Source organism: Cinclus cinclus, chromosome 1 (assembly GCF_963662255.1).
Source record: "Cinclus cinclus chromosome 1, bCinCin1.1, whole genome shotgun sequence".
Lineage (NCBI taxonomy): Eukaryota > Metazoa > Chordata > Aves > Passeriformes > Cinclidae > Cinclus > Cinclus cinclus.
The window spans coordinates 24215597-24238653 of record NC_085046.1 but is presented as its reverse complement, the minus strand read 5'-3'; the positions used below and the strand labels follow the sequence as shown (position 1 = coordinate 24238653).

The window sequence follows — 23057 nt, the reverse complement described above, 5'->3', positions numbered from 1 at the left end:
GGATCTCATATGGCTCCCTTTTCCTTCCATGCAGCCTCTACACCGACCCTGGAGCTACCCTGTCAGTACCAGCACTGCCATCACCCCTGTATGAGTGCACACACACACACAACTCCCTGGGCAGCACTGCCATCACCCCCTGTATGAGTGCACACACACACACAATTCCCTGGGCAGCACTGCCATCACCCCCTGTATGAGTGCACACACACACACACAACTCCCCAGGCACCACCGCGCCCCCTCACGCTGGCCCATGGCTCCCATCGTGAGCCTGTGCACAGCCCGTACAGGGCCGGACCCCATGAGGGCTGGTAGCAGCACGGTGCCCTCGCAGCTGGGCACGGCCACCCTGCCGGCCTCGCCCGGCCCCTGCCCGGTGCACAAGGTCACCGCTGGCGGCCCAGCAGCAGCAGCACCGCCCCGTGCGCCCTGGCCCCGCGGCTGTCCCCCTGGCGCTTGCCGTGCCGCTGGCTGAGCGCCCGCCGGGCCGGCACGGAGGGCACGGGCAGCGCCGCCAGCGGTGTCACGAGGCGCCCGGCGGGGGCACGGCCTACCCGGGCCCCGCCCTGCTGCGATTGTAAATAGAGGCGACACGTGAAGCGCCGGCCACAGGCGACGGGATAGCGACGGTCCCGCAGGCAGGGGGCTGCCCGCTCGCTCTCCGATCGCTTTACTCGCCACGCACCCGCCGCCCCGGTAGCGATGAAGGCCGCCCGGATTGCCCTCCGCAGCGCCGCCCCACTGGCAGGGGCCGGTGCCGGCAGCGGCCGGTTGCCGCAGGAGGTGGAGCAGTTTTCTCGCTTCTCCCCCTCCCCGCTCTCCATCAAGCAGTTGCTGGATTTCGGTGAGAGTCGGGAGGAGCGGGGGGAGGTCAGGGCTGGGGTGGCAGCCCCGGTCCGGGGCTCGGAGGTTTGTTTCCCTGGGGGAGGGGTGCGGGAGCGGCGCTCTGCGGGCCGGAGGAGGCGGCGATCCCGTCTGGAGGGATCCGCGCTCAGCCTTTGCTGAAGCCTCTGCCGCCCCCCGGCTCGGCTGCCCAGCGCCGGGACGGAGGAGGGGAGCGGCCCCGCCGGGTATTCCCATCCCCGCTGGGAATCTGCCGGCCCCAGGGTGGTGGCGGGAGGTCGCCTCGGGCGGCAACCCGGGCCGCAGTGACCCGCCGGCCAGGTGCCAGGGGCTGGAGACCTGTGAGTGCCGGCATGGGAGCTGAAGATGCGCTACAACACTGTTCGGGCGGTGTTCGTAGGGTGCGAGCATCAGAGGGACACGGGCTGCGGGGCGTGTTCGCGCTCCGCGCACCCGGAGTCGGGAGGAGCCATCGAGCGGAGCGGACGCGCTGTTCCCAGATCCCATTATCGCTTTGGCCGCTCTGTGCGCGCATGATACTGCCAGGCGTCACCCCGAGCAACCTCCTGTTTACAGAGACCGGAGTGCTTCTTTGGGGATTGCAATTAAGTCTGATGGCTAAGTGGGAGCTGTACAAGTATTCCGTCCGGGTACACGCTGTGTCTTACTGTCATGAAAACAGCGTTCAGCACAAACATGTAACACCTAACACTTTGGTGAGCTGGCCGGTAAAAGCCTCATGATTGCAGAGGAACAGAGTCCTGAAGTTTACGGAAAAGTCATCAGTCTGTGTTTGCATCTTGAAACGTCCTTAAACAGAAGCTTTGTTTTTTTATTTATTCAAAGGCTCAACTAATGGATGTGAGAGAACTTCTTTCTCATTTTTGCGACAAGAACTTCCTGTGAGGTTTGCAAATATTCTGAAAGAAATTGATCTTCTTCCTGATAAACTACTAGGCACTCCATCAGTAAAATTAGTAAAAAGCTGGTAAGTATGAACTGCTTGAATTCAGCATGGAAAGTAACACAGCTTTGGGAACTTTGTTGTTACAGACTTTTTTGAATAGTAGAAAGCCTAACAAAATGCAGTGGAAATGCATCTCCTTCATCAAATCTGAGTTGCAAGCTGTTACACGTTGTCCTTTTCTGGCACACTAAGATTAAATTGAAAAGCAATATGGTTATATTGTTATCTTTAAATAGGTGTGGGGGACGGGGAGCAGTTTGAAATAGCTAATAGAGCAAATTTTACTGCTTTAAGAAGGCAGAAAATATGTTCAGTTTCCACACAGCATTACAGACTCTTGAGACCCACACAAAATGGGAAAGCAGGCTCTGTACTTGTTTTGATCTCTCACTGATGGAGTTACTAACAGAGCTTCTATTCCAAAGTATATTGCCTTGACCTGTGCAGCAAGTATTTGAAATTCAGTTAACATAATCTCTGCAGTTGACAACAGTGGTTGAATCTGATTTAACCTGTGCTTACTGGCACAGTTACAGCATTTGCCAGGATGGCTGACATAAAGAGCAGAAGTATTCGAGTGAGATCTAGAAACTCTTCTTAATATAGCAAACTGTTGTGCCTTTGCCATATGCGTCAGGGCTGTCAGATGTTAATGCAAGAAGCTCTGATACTTAGCTTCTGCCAAAGCTGATCAGATTTGGAAAAAAAAATTGCTTAAGTGGCTTCCTGATTGCCATTGTCATTTGGATCTGCTTTTGAAATACATCTCTTCTCAAGAATTATAAGGGGATCCTACCTACCTTAAATGAGGCTTTAGATTCATCTCTGGTGGTAGGCACAAGAAAAGACTTAAAACTTCTGGAGTTCAGGCAGTCAAGAAGTGTCCATCTGTAATTCCATTGTTGGTTGTAACTTGGATATTTCAAACATACTTAAAACTTCTAGATGACTTGTTAGGAGTAATGATGTGCACAAGACAAAGTATTTTTCATATTTCTAGATAAATAAAAATCAAATTAATAGCATATATGTCTTGTGTTTTTGTTCAATAGGTACCTCCAAAGCCTAAAGGAGTTGATTGAGTTCCATCAGAAAAGCCCAGATGACCAAAAAGTCTTATCTGAGTAAGCTTTTCATTCTTTTTCTTTGAACTTTTTAGTTCGCATTCTACTTATCACAATATATTCTCTTCATACTGATAGCCATGATGAGCTGAATTTGATAATCTAGTAGAAAGAGCTGAACATAGAACAAGCTGGTTAAAATCTCTGACCATGTTTAGCAGTATTGCAAATAGATGTGACCCACTGCAGCCTAATTTCAAGGTCATATTACCCCTTGAGCTATTTCTCATGACAGAGAAATTAAAAAAAACCCACCTGTCTGTGAAGTCATAGCTTTTCTTGTTTCCAAGGTGTCATCTTGGGATTTTTTTCTTTCCTTACATTTTCCTCTGCTCCATAAATGAGTGAACAGGTGGTGAATTTGATATGGCTCATTATACCTTTTGTTTTAAAATGCCAAATACTTCTGTGTTAGGTCAGTGAGGAATTACTTTCAAAAGAGTAACAAAAACCACACTGTATTTTAGTATTAAGGCTGTTAAGTACTGACATGTGCTGGTGCTAGAGTAGATAATTACGTTATACGAAGCTTGCTTCTATGTAGTCTGAGAATAATGTTCTAAAAAGATCTCTTTTTAAACTAGCTTTATAGATACTCTAATTAGAGTCCGAAACAGACATCATGATGTGGTTCCTACGATGGCACAAGGAATAATTGAATACAAAGACACTTTTAAAGTAGATCCTGTCACCAATCAAAACATCCAGTATTTTTTGGATCGTTTTTACATGAGCCGTATTTCCACCCGGATGCTAATGAACCAACACAGTAAGTAGAAGTTTTTACCTGAGAAAAAATTTCAACCTAATGAGTAACATGTTAATGTAAACACTTCTTTAAACTGCTGGACAACTGTTTCACATGATTTTGTGACGCTGAAAAGTTAGAAACTGAATCTATCACTTAAAAGAGCAATGAGAACTTGTTTTCTAGACTAGAGAATAATTGAAATAACTCTTCTGTGGAATATGTAGAGATATCGTTCTTTATGTCTGAAAAATCTTTAGATGTGAGCTGCAGAAAAGCCAGCGTAGTTTGCTGGCAGTAGATAGCATTTTAACTCACAAAAGGCATAAACAACATTCAGTATTTTGTGATTACATGTTGCGATCACACTGTATTAGTCTCAATTTTGGGGCTTTTTTATATAACACAGTATTTGGGATTAAATGTTGTATTGTTCTCATGCCAAACAGCTCTTCTTTTTGATGATAAATCTCGCTCGGGGCACCCAAGGCACATTGGAAGTATTGATCCTTGCTGTGATGTTGTTGAAGTAGTGAATGGTGCGTATTCTTAGAGCTTTAACTTTTCTCTTCCTGATCAGTATCTATATCTGATCGCAAGCAGTCTGGGAAACCAACTTCTGCTGTAAAGGATGCTGGCTGGCTTTAATTGAAATAGCTGAAAGCAGTCTTATCAAAGCATGAGCTTTTAGAGGACAGAAGGTAAAATACAAAGTATCAGTAAAAAAATATGTTAGAGTAAGTCCTAACAAGTGACAGATTAGGTAGGAGTTGAAGTTGTCTGAGGTGTTGAGATTGGTTTTACCTACTGGGGGATAACAGATGCATCTGTTCCATGCAGTTATCAAACTATCCAAAGATTTGCTCATGCTTCTGTAATTGCCCATTGTTCTCAATTTTTAGTGCATGCAGTGGATGCAATGTTGTCATTCTCTTGACACACATTCCCTTGGCTATGTCTTAGGCTATCTAACACCTTATAGCTAACGTGGTTAAAAGCTGTATTTGCCATGCATTAGAATGATTGTTTACATTGCATTGATATTATACTTTACATAATTTATTTAAATAATTATTTCAGATGCTTATGAAAGTTCCAAGATGTTGTGTGACCAGTATTATTTAACATCTCCAGAATTGAAACTTACTCAAGTAAACGGTAAGATGAGAGCTTCCTGTTGGTAGCCAGCCTGCTTCTTTTACAGAGTCAAAAGACTCCCAATTCTGAAACCTTAGTGCACATACCAGTTGATCTGACTCAGGCTAGTTCCTCTTCATTTTCTATTAAAGGCACCTCATTTAACTTCCCATGTTAAAACTCAAATGCTAGTGTATCTTAAACACAACATTTTTGAGGTACCATTTATAAAGTTGAGAAAAGTTGGACAAACCTGTACTTAAAGTAATATGAGAAGTTGCTAGAGAGGACCTCCATATCTGGAGTGAGGAACTGGGGTTGCTGATGGAAATGCTGGGTCTGGTCTGAGCTGAGTGTCTGATTAAGCAGTCTGCTTAATGTTTGAAATTCTTTATTTATAAAGGAGAATAAATACTTGATTTTTTGTTTATTTGAAAAGAAACTTACTCAGCAAGTGGCAATTGCAATCTAATGAATTGCAATCTATGAATGCATAAAGCTGTTTGCCAATTTTGGATGTGGGGAAAACCAAAAATGAAACTTGGTTTGTTCTTTTGTTTGTTTGGGCAACTTGCTCATTGTAAAATTTGGATACCATATAGAAAAATATCGTCACCCTTTTAAGTGTTTTTACTTCTCCTTTCCTCTAGGGAAAGCTCCAGGAGAACCAATTAGCATTGTATACGTGCCATCTCATCTTTTTCACATGCTTTTTGAGCTCTTTAAGGTATGTTAGTATGAACTGGGAGAGTGAAATGGGATGTGGGTTGTGACCCCCAGTAGCCTTCTGCTTTTAGAGATTACATCTGCAGGTTTGCCCTACTGCCTTTTCTTTTGAGTGGACAGAATGTATTTAAGATTAGTGAGTGCAACTGAACTTCAGTATTGCCAACATGACGTACAGAAATCTGGCAGCCTTTAGCAGCTGCTGAACTTTGCTCTTCTCCAGAAACCTGTTGACTTTAAGGGAGTTATGTTATTTAGATTACAGTGCCTGAGTTAATGCTGGGCAAGAACATTGTAATCTTTCACTCAGAAGAGTCTTGGCTGTGCTTAGACACTTTTAGGTGTGAGCTCTCCTCTGTTCCCATTACGCCAAAATGCTGAGTGTGTCCCTTGGAAACCAGGCACTGATAGGAATAGAGGATAATTCTGCCTCTATGTAAAAGGGATATGGTTTGAAGTGCATGGATTCATCAATCTCTGATCATGGTAACCTTCTTTTCATAGAATTCAATGAGAGCAACTGTTGAGTTCCAAGAAAACAGTCCTACCCTTTCTCCGATTGAAGTGACAGTTGTTCTAGGGAAAGAAGACCTGGCAATCAAGGTATTTTGTTGGCCTACTACAATGTACTCTTTGTTATTATACATGCTTAGCTGGTTCTATTAAAAGATCTGGCCTCTGAGAACAGGTCGAAGAACTACACATGAGCACAAGAGCTCATACCGTCTCTTGATATGAGCCTCCATGTAGCACAATTATCAGTTGAAAAATAATGTGCTGCAAAACCAATGTTTGCATTTATGACTGTTGGAAAGGTGTGTTCAAATAACAGCATTTTAAATTCCATTCTTAATGCGTGCTTGTTGTTAACTCCATTCTCTCTTAAATCAGATCTCAGACCGAGGAGGTGGTGTTCCAGTGAGGAAAATTGAGCAGCTGTTCAGCTACATGTATTCCACTGCACCAAGGCCGAATGTGGATGATGGTCGAAATACCCCTCTTGTAAGATACTTCCAATACTCTTGTTGCAATTAGGTTGTAAGTGTTGATGGGTTAGTAATGAAGCACTGTGTCCATCCAGCAGCTTTCTGGGGTATGCCAACATTCACTGAGCCCCATAAGTATGAATTTACACTTTCTGAAACAGAATTTTAGTATTTAGCTTAATGAACAAAAAATAAGCTTTTAAAGGCATAAACAAAGAACATTCCAATCTGACTCTAACCCCCCCTCTTTTTTTTTTTCTTCCTGCATTCCAATGACACTAATTTACTTCGTCTTCACTCTCCACTCAGTCCTCAAACTTACACATGTAGATCATGTGGTCTTTCTGGAGGCAAGCACAACTGGAACATTCTTTTAGGTTATTATGTTTGTTTCCCAGTAGCAAGCTCCTTTTACTAATCAAGCTGTACTAGCAGTAGCAAGGGAGGGAAAAATACTGAAATATATTATTTAAAAGTGGGACATATATATAGACCCTTCCTCATCATGGAGATCTTTTTTCTTGTGATTTTGGGTTTTTAATTGTCAGCTTCAGCATTCTCTACGAAACTGATTAGAGATTTATGTTTTCTTCTAAGAGAAGAAGAAATGCAAAGGATATTTTAACAGCTCAAAAATCTCTGAAGACCTTCCAGCTACATAACTTTTAGCCATTAGAGCTAGTAAAAAATAATTAATTTTATATTGTACTTTATTTTTAGGCTGGTTTTGGGTATGGCTTGCCAATTTCTCGTCTCTATGCTAAGTACTTTCAAGGAGATCTAAACCTTTACTCCATATGTGGTTATGGAACAGATGCTATCATCTACTTGAAGGTATGTATTTAAATTTAGTTAAATAAAAGATTACTACCATTACTGCACTGGGATAACTATTTGTTACCATTTTAAGGTAGACAGATTCTATGCTCATGAGCAGCTCTTGTTTTTTCTTGAGAAATTACAGATTTAGCAACTGTTTTTGAACTGGTATCAAAAAATTCACTTGGCTTTGACTAGTCTACTTGAACAACTACTAGTGAGAGCCCTGTTGGTTTTCAGATTGTGTTAAGATGTTATCTACTTGTTCATGGAATGCAAAGTCCTTGAAGAGAGCAAAGTAAAGGTGTGAGCAACAGATCTGGTTCGTTTACTCTGAAAACCAGAAAGTCCATATAAACTAAATCCTTAAGGTGCTAATCAGCATCTGCCATATAGCCCCTCTGTGGGATTCAGATATCAGTAATTTTGAACACTGAGCATATAACTTGCACTGCTGTTTCTATAAGAAACCTGCAAACAGCACTACATGTTCTTTTCTCCTTTCTGTGCTTAATCATGGGAAAAACGTGCTTTGAATTTCTCTTGCTAAACTGAAAACACTGAACCACAATCAGAGAAGTAGTATGAAAGGAAGAGACAGTTCAGCTATACATATGTAACACTTTTATTGAAAAAATTTCACTGGAATTTTCACTGACATTTTGCAAATCAAAGTCCTGTTCCATGTACTCCTGGACCATCTTGAAAACATGTTAGAGGGTACTGCTTAAGGCCTGTTAAAAATGCATAAATAGGATGTGATGTTACTGCATTTGTCCTACCAAATTACCCAAAGCAATCGTAGATACTGAAGCACATAAACAACTGCATCTATTGTAGAAACGTTTGTGTGAATAACTTTGTTTTGTACTGTCACTGGCTTAACACTTTAGGCATGTTGAATTAATTTTTGCTAAGTGATATTATTGAGAGATAGTAACCTGTTCCTTCTTGACTTTTAGGCCTTATCAACAGAATCAGTAGAAAAACTCCCAGTATTTAACAAATCAGCTTCCAAGCATTACCAGGCTACCTCAGAGGCAGATGACTGGTGTGTCCCAAGTAAAGGCCCAAAGAACATGGCAAAGCAGAGTGCAGCTTCGTGAAGAGAAGCTGGTATTGAGACACCCCAGGGGATCAAGCTGGCTTCAAGAACAGCATTTGGAAGTATTCATCTACCTTCAAACAAGCAAGTTTCAGGACTAGCAGAGGAAAACAAAGATTAAGAGTATTATAAATCTGAGCTGTATGCACTGAATCTGAAACCTTGCTGTGGACTTCAGGATGAGGAAAATAGAAGCACCTATGTCTTTAAAGAAGAGCTATGTATGGAGGAAAATGAAGCTATTTTTTTACTATGATCAAAGACTTGGCGTGGTAGAGGTGTGCAATTTTTAAATCCTGTTTAATGCTTGAATTCTGAATACTGACTGATAAATGAGTTACGCAGATGCATATTTTTCTGTTAGAATAGTTATCAGCAGTTCATCTTATTACAGAACTTCTCAGGTAGATAGATATCATCCATACTTTAAAGTTGTATTTATAACATTTGGGAAAGATCCACTTAAAATGGCAGTCTTGTAGCAAGATGCAAACAGCATTCAAATACAGCCTGAGTGCAAGAAAAGGAGCCCTGGTATGTAGGGAGAAACTGTTTGCCATATGTAAGGAGGTCCCATTAAAAAAAAAACAAAAAAACAAGCTGTTCCAGGAATAATTCTTACATGATGCCTTGCTCTGTGAGTCACATTGTAGGTATTTTATGTTAAACTGTTCATGGGAAATCAGCTAAGTAGGGTTTCTATGCATAAGGTAACGAAGAAAATCAGGATATTTTTAAAAGCTACTAGAAATAAGTTGAAAGCTACTTGGTTGTAACAGCTCTGACATTAGGGTACATCTAGCCTATGTCCCTGTATTGTGGAGAATGTGTGCCAAGTCAGTTAGGATTTTCCAAGAGCTGAAGTCAGATATGCAAGTTGAAACAGAAAAGGTTTGGTGATACGTATTGTATAAGCATGTTGTGAAAAACAGCATGTTTAAAACACAGTCTTGTGGTTTGTTTCTGTTGTTCTGTTAGATTAGTGGCTCAATACACTAAACCAAAACCTGACAATTGTCTTTTTCAAATTTGTATTGGACCACATCAGCTCAAAGTTGTACATAGGGTATCTATACCCTGAAAGCTCTGTGTGGGCACTGAAGGTCTGTTGGAAAGGTTTTCAGGAGTGGTTTTGGAACTGTAAAAATCTATTCTAAGAACTGTTCATTGCGATGAAAATGGCTTAGGAAATGTCTCAAAATATAATCAGCACTGAAAACTACAGGAAAACTTTTATGAGCAGCAAAATAGGGGGAATTCCCACAGGAGCAGTGCCAGTGGGAGAGAGCTGATCAGAAAATGCTCCATTCTGAGTAATCTTCTTTCTTGCCCATCTTTGTGTGTTTTCACTTTTGTAAAGCAAGGTAAATTTAACAGATGCTAAACTACTGGATGTTGCCAAGCTGGCCAGTCAAAGTTCATCAGGGCTGTAGAATATTACTTGAAGGTTTTTTACTAATTATCATATTATCTACAGTTAATGTGATCCTTTGCAAGAAGTTGCAAATACTTCAGTATTTTTATATCAATACATCCTGCTCAGTATGACAGTTTTCTATTAGAGATTTCTATTTGTTGGACAGAAAATGACTCCATATTCTGCTATGAATCTAAAATGGTTTTTAATAGCAAATTACCTTTCCATTCTTGAAGTCCTGTTGAGATATATTTCTCATTGAAAATAAAATAGTATTTTTATATGCCTCATTTATTTTAAAAACTAATTGTAGATGTATTAATGATAACTGCTGAGCATGATGACTTTAGCACTGCATCTAGGCTGTTTTTATCCTGGTGAATAAGCTGTAGTCACCAAAAGTCACCAGATCATGCATCTGAGCTCAGCTCAGTGAATGGAATGGCTAATAAAAAGAAAACAGAACATATGTCTAGAACGCACAGGTGTAAAAAAGCTGCTTTCACTGTCATAAGGCACATACGTAGGTAGTCATTGTTGTCAAGTAATCACAATTTATACCTTTCTGTCTGCATCCAGTAGTGCTTGGACCTGAGTTACAATCTGATGGTACATCTGTAACACAGCTGCTCCAGGTAATAATTTCTGTTTCAAAGCAGCTGAGGCACATGGGTGCTACAAAAATGTTTGTGATGCTGCTTGTAGAGCAAAGCTGTGGAACATTGATGATGCAGGCAGAGGTTGTGTAGCACTTAAGGAACACACGTGAAATCTGTGTAGTATTACAAATGACAGCTATCTACCTAGATAATACAGCACCTTTTCCAGCATTCACTGACTTTTTGTTCTGAAAGCAGAGCTGTAGTCTTAAGTCTTTTCCTTGGTTGTAGATGTTGAAGTAGTTTTATAATAAAAGCTTTTAAATTATTGTCTGTATTCTTGTTTTTTAAGAAGTCTAGTGCAAGCAAGGGCTTTTTATTTTAAGTCTTATCAAATGGAGTGGAGAAAAGCAACACTCATACCACATTAGGTACAGCAGGGAGGAGAAACACTGGAAGAATTATCTGCTTATGCTTAATGTTTCATTGGTTGAGAGGGTACACAGTGCCTAAAATCAGTGCATCACCTTACCCATCTCCTTACTCTTTAATGAGGATGGTATAAATTTTGAGATGAGAATTTGGAATCTTCTCAGTGTGTGTTCTACGCTCTAAAATAAATTGTCTTTTGTTCAGTTTTAAAGAATATGAAAATTGACCGAGAAAAAGACACCCATCATTGGGTTTATATCTAGCAAAACGTTTTCACACAGGCTAAAGGAATGGCTGTCTTTCAGCTCTGAAGCAATGGGACAGCTGGTTTTTCATAGCTGGTGTGTAAGAAAATGGTAGCGATCAGGTGGTTTCATGATCCAACAGTCCTGCACAACTGGTGCTTTAGCAGACTTGTGTTGGCCTGGGGCCAGCCTTGTGTACTGAGTTTACCCTCCTTAACAATGATGGCTTCACCTTCTTAAGGGTTCTTACTTGTAATGCCAGGGAAACAGACTACATGGCATCCCATTTTTGCATTTTGGATTACAGAAATGTGCCACTCTGATGTATACTAGTATGACAGGTGTGTTGGGAGAAACAAGCCAGAGCTAAATTACACTAGGGACTTCAATAAACTACTACAGCAAACGAAAGGAAACCAAAAACACAAACGCCCATTGTGTTTTCCTATCATTTTTACTGTGCTGCAGTCTCTATAGACAGGACTTGCATATTTCCTGTCAGGTTTTTTGAAGCAGAAATATACATACATGCATTCTATACCTTGCCCATGGCAGGCTTGGGAGCAGGGATGCCCAAGTGCAGCAGGATGGACCCACACTGCTCTCTGTGCCACCTGTAGAGCACATGGCCCCAGCAGACCCAGGTCTCTCTGCAGCACACTGTGCACAGACCATCACTCCCAGCCAAGCTCCTGCAGTCTAGAAGGCAAAATGTGGGTTTTTTTCCTTCCCCTGCACAAGCCCAGTAGGTAAGAGAGACCATGCACCAGCTCCTGGTCACAGTGTGGGGCTAACTTGCTGCTGGCATGTCAGGGGGGCACTGACATCAGCACATTTACCCACAGCTGAAGAGTGCTCTGGTTTCACAGGAGATAAGCAGGTGTTGCACTTTCACCCTTTGCCCCCTGACTGGGACCTTACACAGCCAGGTTCCTGATGTCAACAGAAGCCACACCAAAGGACCCTGTTTTCTCTTCCAGATCATTAGCTAAAAGGTGTACACTGATTACTGGTTAGTGTTACTGGTGCCTTGGGCGCATATCCAGATTAATCTCACTGACGCCTTGATACACAGTTGTTCATTATCATCATTTCCCTATCACTTAACCAAGTTTTCAAATCTGCCAGACTTTGCCCTTTATATGCAATTATGTCCTTCCCAAAGAATTTTTGCAAAACAAGCTTTGCTACCTTTGATAAGAAACATTACTGGACTGGAAAAATAGTTGGGTTTTTTCACTCCTTATGGCAACAATGACTTTAGAGGCTCAGGTATATCACCAAAGAATTTTCTGCCCTTAAGTTCTTTAGCAGTTTTGGCAAATGGGAGGTAGAAATGGTGGTTTATGATCCTTCAGCTCAGCTAATTTTTGGGGGTTGGGATGGTGAAGAATAAGGGGCACACTTCTGTGTTAACATCTTTGCAATTGTATTTCCCAAGAACTGACAATACAATTTAAATGCCTATATCCTGACCCTGTATTACAGGCCCTAAGGTGGCTTTGCACATCTGTGCTGCCGTACACATTCAAGACAGAATGCCTGGCTCAGTGCCTGGCTAGATGCTGCTACTCCTCACAGTCACCAAAGAGAAAGGACATGTTAGTAGGCAGCTTCAGTCAGTCCTGCTTCTCTCCACCTCACAGGGAAGAAAGGGCACAAAGACCCATGGGCAGTCTTAATTCTTCCCTGCTTTCTTGAATGTTGGGTGTCAAAGCAGCTACCTGTAACACAGTCTTGGGTCTTCAGAATACCCTGAGGGCTCTTAATAATTTAAGGTTTATGTCTTAAATTTATCTAAAAAAAAATAGGTATGGGGTATCAGGAGCTGCCTCTCATCATCTCCTCAATATTCATTCTGCAGCTATGAAAGAAAATCAAACCGGAGTGCAACAAATCTGGAATGTGACAGGGAGTTTCTAGTTTAGAACAGGTATGCTTTAAGTTACATTCATGTGATACAGTCCTGTCTGCAAGGATCAAATAAGAAAATCAAGTGGGAAAAAAAAAGACATTTGTTTCCATTGCTGTTATAGGTTGGGCTGTCTGTACACCGTCACATCACTGGACTGGGCCTGAAAGCTGAGAACCTTGGCATGGGACTCAGCACACCAAGTACAACACCTTATCATAACATTGTGTACTTGTCTCTGTGTGTGCTGAAGTGTGTGTTGGATATCTCAGCTGCCCCTCATGACCCATGTCAGTGTACCCAGAGAACTCCAGAAAGCTTCTTCTGAAACAGACTCCTACTTCTGGTGCCTGAATAGTGATCCTGTCTCCAGTGGCAGAGTTCAGCTGACTGTAATGGGACCCCAGACAAGGGGGCACCTCTAGGCACCTGTATTTAGATGACTTCAGCTGTCAGCCAGCTCCCAATTCTTTCAGTTACCTAAAAACAGACACCTGGTCCTGTGTGAGGAAGGCTGGAGTACTCTTCCTGTCTCTCATCTGTCACTCTGGAAGACAGAGGTATTCCACAAGTCCTTTGTCATGCCTGCCTGTCCCATGCAAATACCTTGTATGAACAATTCTGGCTTTCTAAAGTGTCAGTGAATATCTATGTTTAGGTAAGTGACTCAAGTTCTCTTACTAGTTCTGCATGGTATTGGGAAACTGGAAATACAGAGCTCAAAATTGTATTGCTGTTGTGTCGTTTCTGGCCAGGGTGGATATATAATGGAAAATCCCAGGCAATATTTATTTTGCAGCAAATGCCAATGGGATCATTGCAGATGAGCTGGCTGCTGGCACAAACTGAGTCAGCCTGGAGCTGTTTCTGATCACTGACACTGCTGATCTGTCTGGGTTTGGGACTGGTCCTAGGGCCACATGATCACAGGAGACAGCATGAAACTTATCACTCTGCACCCCACAGGGCAGCAGTGCTGCCAGACAGCTCTGAGCCATGCTTACTACTCCTGGGACAGCCAAATGCCAATTGCTGAGCACACCTTTTACTTAAAAATTTAGAAGCTGACTGTAGCTGATGCTAAATGTTGAATGCCATGGGGTATACTGAGAAATCAGATGTACTGAAATCTGTTTTTGTAGTGTTTGCTCCTTAGAGTGGTTTTCTCTTCCTAGCAGCTTTACAGCCCACAACACTCTGGGTTGATTTTTAACAAATTAACTGGGAAACAGGTTTGAATACCTGCCAAGGCTACTTGTTGTCTCCTCCAATCACTGTGGTAGGCAGCAAAGTCAGTAACACGCATTGCAAAGACTATTGGTGACCCAGAATCACTCCCCTGCTTACAAAGGGCATTACAGGTGGAATTCAACCTTCACACAGGGGTGGATCAGTTGGTTTGGACCACTCTCAGTGTTACCAGGTTTTTGTCATTGCCTCACAAACCACGGGAAGCTGTTTGCTCAGGCATGAAACTATGTTTGTGTTGACACAGAAGCACTTGTTTCTGCTTGGTTAGGGCCCGTTATAAAACCTTCTGATCTCATAACTTTCCCTTGCTTCTAATCAGCTTTGCCTCATGTCTTACATACATATACAATGAAGAAAGCTTCATTTTCAAGCCAGGGACACCTGAGGTTTTCATTATTTATGTTATTAATGGGGATGCCCAGAAGTCTTCTGCTGGTATGAATTCATTCCTGTGCTTCCCCTCCATGGCCTTGCCCTCTTGTTCCTGTGTCCTTCCTACTTCTGCTGCCACACTTCCAAAAGCTTTTGATGACTTTTCAAGGCCACTGGATGGTCAGTTAACTTGAGGGGGGAAAAAAAATTGTTGCACCTTTTGCATATTCCCAGGCTTCTGTCTTTTGAATGGCAACATCCATGTAAGAACAGCTGAAACAATGGCAAAATTATTCACTGGAGTGCCACAAATTGATGCAGACAGACCTTGGAAATTATATTACAGTACTCAGGGCTTCCTGAAAAAGATGTTACCAACCTTCTCCAATTGATTGTTCTTGCCTTTTCCTTTGCAGCAGAATGATATTCCTCACCTCTGAGTATTGATTTTAAGGGAGAGGATGTGTCTTAACTTTAAATCTGATCTCTAGTAGTCAAACAAAGCAGAAAAGAACTAGGGATCCTCCCAGTTCTTCCAGGAATAAGCATATTCACTGCCTTAGGAAATGAGAGTTTTGGAGGGAAAAGGTCTACCCTTATCAGAGAGCTGTTTCAGAAGAGAACCATTTCTTTTCATAAGAGAAGAAGATGTCAGCAAAGCTGTTGACATTGAAAGAGTAAAATAAATGGTTTTCAGTATTTCTTTAAAGTATATTTACACTGGAAAGTTTGGCGTTTAAAATAATTTTAACATTTCTAGGAGAATAACAATGTATTGGTGTAAATTATGGTAAACATTCATTTCTGGAAGCATTTTTTAAATAATAGATTCAGAAGCAGTTATTCAGTTGATCTTATTTTAATAGTGTGTGAGTACGGAATACAGATATGGATGATGGATTAATGGATTGTCTATAAGCATGTCTGAGAACTGCTGATCAAATTCCCTGTTCTTCTCTGTACGTTTTTAACATATGCTAACTCTCTTTCAGTCAACAAAAGAGTGTAATTTAGTGTGGAACCAACATATTAAACAATATGATAGATGCTAAGGTATTAATAATTCACCTTTAGACTTCACACCATGTTCACTGAAACCCATGACAATCTTCCTGTTGACACCAGTGAATGGTGGACAAACCCAAAATGGTTTGAGCTGCTGATCTGTAGAAGAGACACATATACCCCAAAGGTCTCTAGAAAACAGCAAGAAAACTATTTTTTAAGTCCTTCGGGCAAGAGGTTGGCCTCACTCTGTTACCTGCCATGAGATCTGCAAGATGGCACTCATTGTGCAGGAGTAAATGAAAAATGAAAAGCCATACCTAGGAGAGGAAGAGAATCATATGAATGACATTTAGACCTTCAAGATATGCTGACCAGAAGCGTGTGTATGCACATATGGGCAATTTAAATGCACTGAACTGGCTGACAGCTCTTGCTTCAGCTCATCCTCCTTACTTAACGCAGTACATCCCTTATACTGGAGAAGCCCAAGATCCAAACATCCCTGAGCACAGGGAGGTCAGCTCAGCCTTTCTGTTCAAGCCAGGTGAGACCAAAAGCCCCGATACACACTGCAGAAATCTGGGTGCAGATATGCCATTGTGTCTGAGGTATAAGTGTGTCCCTGTTCCACAAAGTGGGCAGTTTGTCCTTGCATTCCCAGCCGCCAAGAGCCCCACTGAGATAAAGGGGTTTTGCCCGTGCCTGGAGACAGAGGGAAACTTTTAACAGCACACGACAATGATTAGCTACAGCTCATTTCACACAGCTGAGGCTTTTTTAAAAAAAGGATTAAGAGTGTCCAAACCCCAAACAATGTGAGGGCCTGCTTAATACACCTGGAAGATTATTCCAGCTGTTTGGGGCTGGGCATCTAAAAAAGCAAAGCTTGCCTCCCATAGTTAGTGGAGCTCCAGACACTTGGACATGAATATCTTGGTTTAAGCAGAGGGCAGACTGGTAGCCAGTGCTAGATAAAAGGATACAAACCAGCACTGTATATAAGAAGTGAGCAATTATAAACCTTAAATATACACTTCAGGAAATGCATGGCTTCTGTCTGCTTCTAGCTGTTGGATCTTTTGTTCTGCTTACAGCTTTCCATCCTTTTTTTTTTTCTATGTCTTTTTCTTTTATTCTTATGAGGACAAACCCTGGCTGCATATACAGCAGCCGTGCTCCAGCCGGGACCGGAGGCCACGGGAAGCAGAGGTGCCTCTGGCTGCTGTTGTTCTGGCAGCCTCCTGAGCCAGGGGAGGGAACCCATGGGCACAGAGTGTTCCCTGCTGGCTGCACTGCAAGCTTCAAAACATGTTTATGTCAAGTCAGCAGGAACCACCCAGACTGGTCATGCCACTGCTCCCTCTCCCTTTCCAGGCTGCTGGAAGGAGCTGTGCCAAAGTCCAAGCCCACATTTAAGTCTGTTTCAGGAGCTACCTGCAGTTGGCTCCTGCCTGCCCGGAGTCACTTCCCCCCCCCATCTCACCAATGCCCAAGGTCATCTGAAGGTGAAGGGCACACAGGGCTGCCCCTGTGCCCTTCTCCCTGTTCTGTGTTGGAAAGGGCAGCTCTCCCTGTGCTCAAGAAAATTCCAGCAACCGGGCAAACTCAGTGCCATTTGACTGCAAATCCTTCCACACTAACAGCCCAGGCAACAGCAGAGAGTGTGTCCTGGCGAGCTGAAAAAGGAGTGAGTCCTCCACCTTGATCTTCGACAGGATGCACTCCCTGTCAAAAGCTTAAAGGGACACCAAGTGCATAACTCCAAGCACAGAGGCGCTGTGTGGGTGCCCTGCAAGAGGCAACAATGACAGCTGTAGCACAGTGTGTCAAGTACTTGGTGGAGTTTCAATCAGCTGGAAATTAAAGCAGGAGAGATTTGGGTTAAGGAGACCTCCAGCATTCAGTTTTCCAAGGTTGTGTCAGGGTCTCTTGGACGCTTCCATCCAGGCCTGCTAATGCCACCTGTCTGCCTGGGATGGGGTTGTGTATGTGTCTGTTTGCCCATTGTTAAGGTTCCCTGAAGTGCAGGAGAAAATGTTTGGGTTTGCCTAGACCTTGCAGGCACTGCAGTGGAGAGGTGCCCTGCACAGAGGCGCTGCAGACCACACTGGTAGCTTGTGAGTCCTTGGTACCAGAACAGGACTTTGGGTGTGCCAGAGGGGGAAGAGCACTCAGGAACATTGTGAGTGGTGTCTTGTGCTCATAATAACATTGTCAGCTTCAACTACTACAAGTCATAGTTCACAGCCCTCAAAATGCAGATTTGCGTTGTTAAGTAAACAATGTTTAATCCTCTTGTTTAACATTAGGTTTCTTCTTTTGTTTTTCTAATTTGCTGCTGAACTTCACCTCCAAATGTGCATGGCAGCTCTCCCAGGTTTATTGAGATGCTCAATATACAGAAATATCAATTCTAATTCTAATACCAGTTCTCTCCTTTCTCTCTCAGTTCTTCTCCCCCACACCATGTGGATGGACTGAGCTCCTCCTACCCCTTCCCTGAGCAGCTCCCTGCCACATCTGCCCATTTCCATCCACCAGGCTGAAATGTCTTGGCCAGGGAAGGGTGCAACCACTGCTCCAGCAGCACAAGAGGAAGCTGTCAGAGATAAATAGCTTTGTGAAACAGAGGCTTTGCTGATAAACTTCAGATCTTTAGATCATCCTGGTGTCACTAGAAGCCAAGGTCACTGGTTTGTATTTCCTTCCACATCACTGAAGGATGCAGGATTTGATTTCATGGAAAGCTGGCAGAACAAGGAGTCTCTGCCATGTCTCTGATTACACAGTAGAAACCTCCTGCCATGCTGGCAGGTGAAATGTGTGAGCACAGTTCAACTCAGCTGGTGTTTAGCAGGACAAAGTCCCTGCCTGCCCCACAAAATCCATCCAGCATCTGGGTTTCATCCACCCACCGCAGGAATGAGGGGCATTTGAGAGCAGATTTTGTTCCAGCAGACTGAGTGAATGAGTAAGTTGCTGTGGGTTAGAAAATCCAGAAGTGGTGGAGGATGGCACAAACCTGCAGAACCACAGGGGTGTAGAGGGGTAGTGGCTCAACTGCCCTTGCTAGAAAAAGAGTAGTGAAAGAGTTGCAGTAGGGGTCAGGACCTATGTCATGTGCCAGACAATATATAGCCAGGATGGAGAAGGGAAGGAAAGAAACCAGTGAAATTCTGTGGATTTGTGGTGAACGGAAGGGCAGAGCTGTGGAAGAAATGGACCCACATGACAAACTGAAGTCCAAATTTCCAGTAAGGTATAGTTCAGGGCTGCTGACACCACAAGCATAGTGGGCTCACCATGGATACAGGATGACAGTGTGCCCTTGAGTTCAGGACAGCCAAGCACTTTTCCCCTGCAGGGAACTTGGAAACAGCAGGATGGACTCACCTGAGGTTTGGCTCGGCCTTTGGGAAGTAGATGTAATTCAGTGGACTCTGTTGCCATTGGGTCTTTTGGGCCAGTTTTACTCTGTATGCATGTTAAAATACCTACACTACTTTTTGCCATGAAATAGCTTTGCCCTGACTGCAGTGATGTCACTTTGTCTGAGCTTTCCAGCATGCTGTGTGCCTGTAGCCAGCTTAGGCACTGCCTTGCCCTTCAGCAATGCTTTTGTTTTCATACTGCAATGGCCATATAGTTATAAGGCACACAACTCTGTCCCCTCTTTTGAAGTATGCTATGAAGTAGACTTTCTGTAAGAATTCCTGATCATTTGTTCCTGCACTTTCTTCCTTAGACCTTAGCAGCTATTTAACCTTACTTCCTATCCAACTAGCAACTTTTGTAAGATTACCAGGAATAGGTAAATATCCCTATCCTTCACCAGAATTATCTGGATTCAGCTTCCTTCCTTGCCACAAACAGCCAGCAAGCTTATGGCTATACTGAGGCAGTGCAACTCCCCACTGACAGATGGTATTGGCATAAAATAATTTGGTGCTGATTGCAGTACTGGCAGCCTGAGAAGCCACATCAACTGCACTGTTACAAAGCTTAAGCATGGTGCCACTTGGGCACTAGGCAGAAGGCTGGTACCTGTATCCCCAGTCAGCCCCAGTTTGAAAGAGCAGAACTGGATGATTCATCAGTGGTATAAAAATTAATCACATGCCTACTGTCCTCATTTCAAATGCCTTAATTGTAATTTAGAAGCACTCCATACGGTGCCTCTGCAAGATGAAGGGCAACAAACAGCTGCTACATGTTAAAAAGCCAAAAAAAGTTAACTGTGTATTAAAATCAAACAGGTCGTTTGAATGCATGATATTCATTGTCACTTCTACACTTTGTGTCCTATGAAGCGTAAGATGTATTTGGAGAAAGAGTTAGAAACAAATTTCTGAGCAGCCAACAGATTTCATCTGACAGTTCCAGCACACAGCAATCTTTTCTGACCCACTCATCTGCTGTGCCAGAGGTCCCTGCCTCTCTGCAAAGAGAGACTGTGGCACATCTTTCCACTGCTTTAATATAACTCTTGGGGGGTTAAGATGTCACACACTAGCTAGGCTTTGGCATCTCTGCTAACAGTATGTTCTGCACTGTCATTTGGTAGAAGAGCAAACCATAGGGATTATAGGGAAATTCTACTGACATGTCCTGAAAGTAAATTGAAATATTGCTGTGTCTGACCCATATGTACCTTGAAATGTTTCAGAAAAAAGCAAAAAAACAACAGCAGCCCTTCAAAAGCCCTGCAAACCTTCCAGCACTAAAAACCTGGCATGCGTCTTTGTCCTCAGAGAGTTTAATAAAGATATATAATAGCATAGACCACCCCAGACTGTTTTAGTCTTCCCTTCAGTCTCAAAGACTGAAATCTTGTATGTTTAATTTATAGGTATTTGTCCCATGAGCAAAATCTGCTGCCAGAAGCATTAGTGGTTTTCTAAAGGACACTCCTTAAATATGAATGAGCTGAGCCCCTGTGATCATTTTAATTGATCCATCAGTGCTTGCAGCTAAAAGTAAAGCTGTCACCTTTCATGGCAGACCAGACCTTTTCCCCTGCTGCCTAATATTTGTATTCCTGACATTTTACAAAAATAGTTAGTCTTGCTCAGCCTGGGAGATTTCTATAAATTTCTGATCACAGCAGCTAACTTGATTCTGTCAAAACTTGTATATAGGCTGTAAGATATTGCCCCATAGAAAAATGATAATTTTTTCTTTTAAAGATGGTGAGTGGTTTTGAATAAATAAAATGTCATTGATGCCAAAACATTAATGGGCATGATGCCATCAGGATAGGCAGCAATGCTGGAGAGATAAAGCATCCAGGCTTTTTTAGACTCCTTGTCCTAGTATCTAAAAGCTGACCAATTATGAACAAACTTTTAAAGGTTTTGCAGAGAAATACAGTTCCAAACACTGTTAGACTTCAGTTTCACCTAAAGACTCTCCACAGATAAGTTATTGGAATTTTGAGTTAAGTGGGACCAGCAGATATCAGGGGCTAAGTTTAAAACAATTCCAAGAGCACTTTACAAAGAGGACAGCCATATTTCCATGAATAGCTGCACTGGTCCGCAAATACATGCAGAGCATCCTTATGGTCATAGAATGGGTAACTTACTTTGTCCACAATGCATATAGCTTAAGAACATCTCTTTATATTCAACTTCTCAAAAGCAGGAAGACCAAAACCTGGAATCTCACTGTTATCCATTGAGAAGTCATTAAGGGAGCTCTGGGAAAGGGCTGCCAATAGGAATGGGAAAGGATCATTCATTCTTTGTGCCCATCTGTGCTTTAAATATTTTAGTAGGCCATGGAATGCAGTGGAAATGTTTCAAACATGTCTACATCTCTACTAAGAAGCCAAAAGTGAAAAAGCAATGTATCTCACAGAGGACACCAAACAATCCTGAAAACAATTTTCTGTCATTTTAGGTCATGACTGTGCTCAGACTTGTGGTATAGAGGTCTCTTCCAGATGGAGCCATCCGCCTGATGTGGCTTTGAAAATACAAAAGCATAATCAGGAATTATATAATACTATGACTTTTCCAGACATCTCACAGAGTCACAGAATCACAGAATCTGCTGAGTTGGAAGGGACCCACAAGGATCATTGAGTCCAACTCCTGTCCCGTCATTGGACCATTTCCAAGAATCACAACAAGAACCTGAGTGCATTGTCCAAACACTTTTGAACTCTGTGAGGCTTGGTGTTGTGACCACTTCCCTGGGGAGCCTGTTCCAGAGCCCAGCCACCCTCTGGGTGAAGAACATTTTTCTAACATCCAGCTTAAAGCTCCCTGATGTTTCAGGCCATTCCTTTGGGTCCTGTCACTGGTCACCACAGAGAAGAGAGTGCCTGCCCCTCCTTTGTGCATCCTGTGAATTTAATAAATTATGATCGTATTATCAGGTACTCCCACACCTCCCATGAGCAACTCTATCCAGTGTGTGGGAATACAGTACAGTAATAGAGGAAAAAAGTCTGAAAAGGAGCAAATACTAAGGTTTGCTTACTCTTGGTCTTTCTAATTTCAACAACAGAAGCAATTAAAGTGCATCAATCAGGTCTTTTTTTCTGTGATAGTGATGTTCTCTAGTGTTTTTAACAGCTTGCAAATTCCTGTAACTATAATCAGCCAGATCCCACTGTGCTCCCTGTCAGATACCACAATGGCTGTAATCTGGCACCTGCTTGGTACAAAGCTTGGAAGTGAGCCTGGGTGCCCACAGAATAAAAATGAGCGTGTTCACTGCAGAGGGAGAGGATCAGAGGGAATTATGGAACACTGGTGGCAGCCTTTATTCTTCTCTCTCAGCAAGAGAGTCCTGGCTACGACAGGTCAGAAAACACTGCTATTGTTCTGCCTTAAACCTCCCTTTTCCAGATGCAGAATTTCACTACCAGAAGGAGCCAGTGTGAGGATGTGTTCCCAATAATATCAGCTACCTCCACCTGTCTCTTGTGAACTGCCCAGCTTGCCCCATTGTCAAACTGTTCAGAAAGCAACAAATTTCTTGCCTTGACCGGCTGGCAAATCCTCTTCCTCGTGCCTGACTTACAGAGATGCATCCCCAAGAAAAGCAGTGGATTTAGATAGCCTATGCTTTTTCATCCTTCCGAAATCATCTTTCTCTACAGTGCAGAATCCAGTGGATCCCATTGACTAGGATGTGTCTCAAGCAGATTTTTCTATAGAAAACCTGTCTCGGACGCTGATTGTTCTCCCCGGGAAATTACTGTAGTATCTCTAATAGATACATCTCTGCAGCTGTACTGAAATCTCTCATTGGCTTAGTGAAGTACAGGGACCTATATTTCAACTTTATTCACCTAAGAAAGCATTTACCCATGGTCCGTGTTCACTTTGAAATTCCTTATTGGAATAGGAAA

The 23057-nt window shown here is 42.7% G+C and overlaps 1 protein-coding gene across 1 annotated transcript; it reads left to right on the top strand.

Annotated features, from left to right (window-relative positions):
* Positions 1-705: 705 nt before the first annotated feature.
* On the top strand, positions 706-9218 carry PDK4 (pyruvate dehydrogenase kinase 4). Its single transcript, XM_062495073.1, has 11 exons — positions 706-847; positions 1693-1834; positions 2866-2937; positions 3522-3706; positions 4135-4224; positions 4766-4843; positions 5473-5549; positions 6053-6151; positions 6440-6550; positions 7255-7368; positions 8316-9218. The coding sequence occupies exons 1-11, from the start codon at positions 706-708 to the stop codon at positions 8457-8459; spliced, it is 1254 nt and encodes a 417-aa protein (XP_062351057.1). The 3' UTR covers positions 8460-9218.
* Positions 9219-23057: the final 13839 nt, after the last annotated feature.